This window comes from Thalia democratica, chromosome 1 (genome assembly GCF_965202585.1).
Source record: "Thalia democratica chromosome 1, ktThaDemo2.hap1.1, whole genome shotgun sequence".
In the NCBI taxonomy this organism is placed as follows: domain Eukaryota; kingdom Metazoa; phylum Chordata; class Thaliacea; order Salpida; family Salpidae; genus Thalia; species Thalia democratica.
The window spans coordinates 83,962,271-83,970,720 of record NC_139165.1 but is presented as its reverse complement, the minus strand read 5'-3'; the positions used below and the strand labels follow the sequence as shown (position 1 = coordinate 83,970,720).

At 25.4% G+C, this 8,450-nt stretch overlaps 1 protein-coding gene across 1 annotated transcript; it reads left to right on the top strand.

Moving 5' to 3' along the window:
* The first annotated feature begins 674 nt into the window (after window positions 1-674).
* LOC145840423 (uncharacterized) lies at window positions 675-8,004 on the top strand. Its single transcript, XM_082947685.1, has 3 exons — window positions 675-752; window positions 6,421-6,851; window positions 7,578-8,004. Exons 1-3 carry the CDS (start codon window positions 675-677, stop codon window positions 8,002-8,004), a joined length of 936 nt encoding a protein of 311 aa, XP_082803811.1.
* Window positions 8,005-8,450: the final 446 nt, after the last annotated feature.

Sequence of the window (8,450 nt, the reverse complement as noted above, 5' to 3'; positions counted from 1 at the left end):
ATACATACAACTATAAGATAAATTATGATTTTGAATATTTAAAAAAGATATATCTTACCTACTCCGGTCTACAAAGGACTATTTTTCTCCTGTCGGTTGTTTACGTTTGCTCACCCCTAAGTTAGATAAATAAAACTATAATTTTTGAAAATTTGTAAAAAAATAAATATTAAAATTTTTAAGACAAACCACCAAGTTAAGAAATAGTAGTTAGTATTTTTTAGCTCATAAAAGTTTTCTTTTATAAGGCTTTTGAAACAAACTTAAATAACTTATGAATTTTTTTGTAAACTACCTTATCTTTCTTTTCCGCAATAAAATTGTTGTTTAAATATGGGATGTTGTTAGTACTGATTAAAGAACAAAGTTTATCAATATTTACAAACAGTTTAACTTAATTTTATAATTAAAAAACCACTTCCTTATCAAAAATTATAAAGAGTATATAAGAGCCAATTTAAACAGTAGCATAGCACTATCTGATTTAAACAATAGAAAAGTGAGTTCTGGTTGATTAATTTCTTAAAAGTAAAATAAAACGTTTAAGTTTAAAAGAACCTTAAACAAAAATAAGTCAGCTTGATTCTGACAAAAGATGTCATTATAGTTTACTTAAAGCAAGTAATTTTTATGGTTGTTGTAAGGTATACTTTCATGTTATACATATTTCAGAAATGGACAACAAAATTACCGACTTTAAAGCGAGACTGAAACAAACAGAAGATGGCAATCCGAAAATAAAGTCTGCTAAAGTGAGTTTTTTGGTTTTTATTTAATATTTTGAACTTTTTAAAAGAGCAAGTATACTTTGAGAGTATGATTCGTTTGTAAGGTTACTTGTTAAATGAAATAACATCATTTATCCAGTTACTTATTTCTATAAGTTGGTTTAAGCAAAATATGAAAACGTAAAAACAATGTATTTTCAATTAACTATAAAATTCATTGGTTTTACTCGGATATTTACTTCATTTTTTCTGTAAATATTTAGTTGTAAGTTGCAAAACTTTTAACAAATGTAGCTATATTTATTTACCAAATTCACCATATATCATTAACTTAAATTAAAAGTACTAAAAAGCTATAAGACTTTAAATGTTAAAATACTTTTATTCTATTTTATTAAATAAAAACATTTATAGCTACTTTATTAACTAAGCTAAAGTTTTAAATTTTAAACGAATACTTTTTAAAAAAACAAAGAACACTATTTTTGTTTGGAAATAAATACTAATATTAAATAACAGGAGTCATCAAATCAACCGAAAGATAAAAGTGAATTTACTTCGTCCACTAAAACTATCAAAATTATTGTTAGAGTAAACATTGTTATAAATATGTACGAGTGAAATATTCTTGATTGAACTTATAGTTTTTTGTATGATTTAAATAAAAATTATATCTCTTAATGAACTTTAATTAACTTACGTTATAAATTAATATCTACTAAAAAATTGGATAACTTAATTTATATGAGTAAAGAAACTAAGTAATCATTGAACGATAATTAGAAAACTATAGTATGTTTACTTGGTTAGTAACAAGCTATATACATAACAGAAATATTGTATAAATAAATTAAAAGTGAGCTTAATGAAAGCCAGTCATACAATTTTCAAAGACTAGATAACTTGAAAAAAATAAAAACTAAGCATGTTTTTAAGCAATTTACTTTTACCCGAATTACTTTTAAATTAACCAAGTACTTTAAGTTTAAAACAATTTTTTTATTTAGCCTAGAATGCGCTTATTTTTTAGCGTTCGATATTAGTTAAAATAGAATAATTTGTATAAGCTACATAATGTTGCTTAATAAGTTGTTTGAAAAAATATACATCCATGTTTAATCTAAAACTGAATATTCTAAAGTTTGTTCAAGTAACAAGTCTTTAAGTAGTAAAGTCAGTAGTATTAAACAGTTCAAGGTTATTAAGAAACTTTTAAAACTCTTCTTATTATATATAAATTAACAAATTTAGTTAACGTGTTATTGTTCTGTTAAATTTAGTTAATTTTGTGCTAAATTTTAAAAGTTTAAGTTTGTGCAACTAAAATGTTATAAAACAAATGTAACATTTAAATAAGCTAGGTTTGTATAAAGATATAATAGCTTAAAGTAATAATTTGTTAACAACTGTTGTTTAAGTTAAATAATATAATAAAGGCATATTCATTAAATTTCTAAACACAAGAAAACATTAATCTTTAATTTTATTCGGTTTAAAATAAGCATTAAAACTTGTGAATTCATTCTTATCTATATCTCATAGTTTACATTTAAATTTATAATAAAGTAACAGCGAACCTTAATGTTTCACTAACTATAGTTGATTAAAAGTACTTGATTAAAGTTTGTAAATAAGAAAAATAATAGTCAGCAAAAGTTTGAACTGATATATAGTGTTTATACTCCAAATGTATATCTTAACCTACAAAAATAGAGTAGCATCTTTATTTTAAAATAACTAGAGGTTGTAACAGACTTAAAACTTAAAATAAATTCTGTATTTCGGAAAATAGTTAAGGTTTTAAAATAAATAGTGTCAAAATATCAGTTTAAATTGTGAAAAAAATTACTGATAAAAATGCAACAAGTAAAAAATTATTAATAAAAATAAGTGTAACTTCTCTTCAGAGCTTTAAAATATAAAGACAATTCATAACCCTTTTAAACATTTCCGTTTTTAACAAAACCCTAATTTTAAACGTACATATTCTTGTTTATGTTACAACTAAATTTTTAACTTTGGCTAAATATAGAACTAAAACTAGTTTACAGAACGTATAGGATTCCAAAAAAAATAGTATGATAATAGTTTTAAGTGTTTTTTTAAATGACTGTTTTAATTGTTTTTTATTTATATAGCAATTAATTTAAGAAGAATTTAGCTATATATTACGCACAAACCACAAACTGGCGTTTAAATCAAAAAAACTTGAGGCTAATTTTTAAAATGGTTTAACACAAGTTATGTAATTTGGTAATATAAGCACTTTTATTTGAAAGTTTTTTTTTATTCTTACTCAAAGAGCTTGAATACTTTTTTAAGTTTTTTTTTTGTTCTTATAGAGACTACTTATTTGTGTTATTCAATGTTCAAGCGGCTAAAAAACTATTAGTTTTTAGTAAATTCTGATGTGCAATTTGATAAAAGATTAAAAACTCTAAATTATTTTTTACCTATTATCTGGTGCAAGTTTTTCTTTTATTAAATAAATGTTACACTCTTTTGAAAGCTTTTATGTAAGCTCTTTAAAATAAAACTTAACAGTTTGAAGAAAGTGAAAGATAAATTAAAGTAAGGATAAAACAACGTTGTTTTAGGTATTTACAAAGCATGCTACATAATGTAAAATTTATGTCTATAATTTCTTAAAAAATGTTTTGCAAAATTAAGTTTTATGTTTATTTTTTTCTATTTTTTTTTAAATAACAAGTACTATAAGTGTAAGAAAAAAAGATGTCGCGAAAAACAATAAAATATAACAGATTTATTATTATAGCTTGGAATTTAAAAAACTAAAACTTGTAAGTTAAGAGAATTACATTAGTTTTATTCAGATAAAAGTAAAACTTTAAAATATAATAAAGTAAATGACTGCTTATTATATGTGTAAAAAAATTAATTTGACATTATAAAAAATTGTTGAGCCAAGTGTTTGGCGTTAAAATTAATTTATATCTAATCCACTGATCATAATATCAAGTCAACATGGATTTTCGTTGGAATTTATTTTTAATAAGAATAATTTCTAGCATATTTTCTGTTATTACGTCAGTTTAGCACTTAGAGGCATTTAAAGTTATGCTGCTAATTTATCAGTTGTCTGACATATTTTAATTCAAAGATAGTTTTTTTTCGACTAAAAGTTTTACAAAACACTAAATGAATAACAATTTACTAAAGGTAAGCAAAATCTTTATTAAAAAAACTAAAATAAGTACACTTATTCCGCAAAATAAGTAAATTACCAGTAATTTAATAAACAAAAGTAACTACAACTAAAAACTTTAGTATTTTTTTCATATTTCAACTACTTTTTTATTATAAATACATTTTTTTATAATTTTTTGTTCAAGTACATTATGTTTGTTATTTTTTTTAACTTTTATAGTTGTCGTAAATGTAAACTAATTGTATTATATTACTTTGTAATAAATAAACTAATCAACTTAATACACGTTTAAAAGTAAAATCTTAGTGGAGCTAGCAAAATAGTCAAAATTATTTATTATTCAAATACTTAAAACTAAAATTATATTGTCATAAAAGCTTGTTTACATAACTTAGTTTTGATATACCGTAGGCAGTAGTTAACCCGTAGGCAGTCAAATATTTTGAGCTATATTTTCCTGAAAATAATATGTTTAAACATATATTAGTGTCATTCGATAAACAATATTTCATTAAGTTTTTCGAAATTTATCTCTATCACCATTTTTTTTTGTAGTTTTGTTTAATAAAAAATCAAATAAAAGTGTGTAATTGACAGATTTGTTAATACAACAATAAGCTCTAGTTACCTTAAATAACAAACCGTTATAAAAATTAATCTGTAAGGTAAACTAGTGATCTACCTTATCTAAGATCCAGATCCGGTTAGATTCGCCCGATTTTGCTTGAATCTGGATTCAGTCGGATTTTACTTTAAAAATGCTCGGTTCGCCGGATCCTACCTAAGATTTGGTCAGATCCAGACCAAATAATTTCAAAACAAAACTTCGGTTTTTTCAACTTAAGTCTGAAAATACAAATATTAACTTCTAAGCAAAAATAAATATCTAGTTTTTTTTTTACAAATACTTTAAAATTGTTTTTTAATTGCTATTGAAGTTTCAGAATTCTAAATTATAAATTTAAAGACTTATATTTTACTTACTCTTAATGATCATGTAATTTGTTTATTTGGTATCATAAAGATTGATATGTAGTAGTCAAGCTTTTTACTTCACAATTTATATACAAGTTTATTGATATAAATAAATGTTTTAATTCGTATATAAGCTAATAATATTATAGCTAAAACAAAAAGTATATCTAAAAGTTTATAAAGTTATGAATAATTTTTTTTTTAAACAATAAAATGATTTTAACTGCTTCAAAACATTCTAAACTTAAGAATGTAAATTACTTAGTTCAAAAACAGCTAACGTTAGTTTAAGTTAAATAAAGCAAGTAAATGTTATGTTTGACATTAGAGCTAATAAATTGCAAAATTTTTGAAGTTAAAAATAATTCCAAAAAAGCCTAGTATAGAGAACTAAGCGATACCTAAATTTAACTGAACGTAAAAGTAGTTTTTAGTTGTCAATTAATAAACAAATGATGTACAAACTATAGATTTCTACTGTCCTTCACTTACATTACTATGTTGCTTCAGCAAGTATTTTTCTAGCACTTAGTAAGTGAGCAGTCAAAGTTGAAAAAGTAATATTACAATCGCGTATTTCAGTTTGAAATATGTTGATGGAACATTTTTATTTTTTAACGGAACATACTGTCCTAGAATTTTTATAAAGAACTTATAACTACAGTACTGCATAACAACAGAAGTAATTTTACGAACAAAAGTACTTGTTAATTAATTTATAAAACCTCAAAAAAAAAGAAAGATAAGTGAACTAGTTTAATGTTTTAATTAAAAAACTAAGTTAGATTTAAACTAAGTTATAAAATTTGCCTACTTCTGAAACTTTTATTTAATACAGAAGTTCAAAAGTACAACTTGTTTATACATCAGTAAAGTAACCAGAAACAAGATATTATCTAAAAGGACACTGGTAACTCAATGTTATGTGTTTCAAAACAAAATATTGTACGAATGACTACTATAAAGTATATTTATGTTAACTTTTTATAAAAATTTGAGACAACAATTCATTTTGCAGTATATTTTATTTTTGTTAACTAAAAATTTTTCAATCTACCCTTTTCAATAGTTTTTGTAGATAACTAAATAGATTTTTCTAAAATAGTAAAATTAATAAAATTGTAAGATTATGCGTCATAATAGGTAAATAAAATTACATGTACTAGGCGATGCTAATATAAAGTTGTTTAACAAAATTTAAAGTATAAAGCTTAAGTACTAGAAATTGAAAGTATTAATAGCAATTTTAATAAGAGGAAACCGACTTATTTAAACTTTCTTAAAATAAAATTAAACAACAAAAACAAAACTTAGTAGCGAATTTACAATAATTTAAACAAGTTAGAGTTATAAAAAAAATTTTGTTTGCATAAACTTGGCTTATTAGTTTTAATAAATATAGACTCTAAAACACTTAAATGATACATGTTACGTCCTTTAAAAACAATTGAAAACATATTATCGTTATAGTTTTTTGCGCATTCTAAACTATTTAACAGATGTTCACCTATTGCCGATTGACTTTTTATTGGCTTATTAGTCCCATAGATCATCCAGTTTCTCAATGCGTTGGTCACGTGGACTATCAATAGGACTACCGCCAAGCTTGTCAGCCCTACAAAACACGGCCCAAATAAATGTGTAGTATATTTAAGACTTCCATATTTAGGAAAGGAAGCTAAGCTTTTTGAAAACCAAGTTTTAGAAACCGTAGATAACACTTTTGGGGCAGTTAATTTAAGAATTACCCATTCCACTAGAAAACCACTTAACGGAATTGTTAAAGATCTCACTCCTGATCCAGAAAAATGCAATATAATCTATAAACACAAATGCCACTGTGATAGTGAGTATATTGGGAGAACTTCGCAACGATTTCACATAAGAAGGGACCAACACGTGACCAACGCATTGAGAAACTGGATGATCTATGGGACTAATAAGCCAATAAAAAGTCAATCGGCAATAGGTGAACATCTGTTAAATAATTTAGAATGCGCAAAAAACTATAACGATAATATGTTTTCAATTGTTTGTAAAGGACGTAACATGTATCATTTAAGTGTTTTAGAGTCTATATTTATTAAAACTAATAAGCCAAGTTTATGCAAACAAAAATTTGTTTATAACTCTAATTTGTTTAAATTATTGTAAATTCGCTACTAAGTTTTGTTTTTGTTGTTTAATTTTATTTTAAGAAAGTTTAAATAAGTCGGTTTCCTCTTATTAAAATTGCTATTAATACTTTCAATTTCTAGTACTTAATCTTATACTTTAAGTTTTGTTAAACAACTTTATATTAGCATTGCCTAGTACAGTGCTTCTGAAATAGGGTTCCGCGGAACCATAGGGTTCCGCGACGCTTCTCAGGGGTTCCGCGAAGCCTTTCGAAATTAAAAAAAAGAAATTTGAAAGAAAAAAAAACATAAATCATAAAACATAAAAAAATATAACACATAAAATGGAAAACATTTACAATTATAGCATTCATTGATCTTTTTAGTGTTTATCTAGCGGTAGGACTTTTAATGGAATTCATTGTTAATAGGTGTCCTGGTTGCGCAAATTTTTGCAAATTTTTTGAATTTCTATTATAGTGAAATCATGAAAATACTGGTATTATCACTAAAGCAAACAATGTAGGAGCAATCAAAACAAATTCTAAATGTTGATTTAATGAAATGTGTCGAAAATTATTTCATCAGCAAGGGTTTAGAGTGGAATAAATGTGTCAGCATTTGTACTGACGGTGCAGCGTCTATGACTGGGTCCAAAAATGGTGTAGTGAGGAAAATGAAGGATGAAGCAGTTGAAGCTAAATGGATAAATTGTTTTTTACGTAGAGAAAATTTGGCAACAAAACATCTTCATTCTTGTTTACTAGAAGTTCTCTCATCGTCGATTAAAACTGTTAATTTTATAAAGAAAAGTTACACAAAGGCCAGATGTTTCAAAGACCTATGTGAAAGTTTAGATGCTGACCATCTGCGACTTCTTTATCACAACGAAGTTAGCTGGCTGTCGAAGGGGCGGACACTGGTTCGTCTTGTTGAATTAAAGAAGCAGGTGTTCACCTTTCTTAAAGATGAAGGCTCAGAATTAGTGAAGTTCTTTAAAGATGATGTTTTTTAGGCCAGTCTAGCTTTTCTCACCGATATTTTCGAAGAATTGAACGCTTTGAACTTAAGCATGCAAGGGAAGCTAAATTCCACTTTTGTCATGACAGACAAGATTGAGGCGTTTAAAAATAGAATTATTTTTTGGAAGAAAAAGGTTAGCAGTGGTAATTTTGGGATGTTTCACCGGTTTGATGAGGCCTATGAAAAATGCATAGAATTCAACTTCTCTGACGAAATATACAACCACCTTGATCTTTAGTCTATAAAGTTTCAACATTATTTTCCTGAAGATGTTCGCATCGGAAATTTATGGGCTTTGAATCCTTTTATGTGTGATATTGCGTCAGAAGAAGTGAATCTTCCTACAGATACAGAAAACGAATTGCTGCAACTATCTGAGATAGCAATTTAAAATAGAGTTTCAAAGGGAAGGAGCTTTTAGATTTTTGGATATGTGCA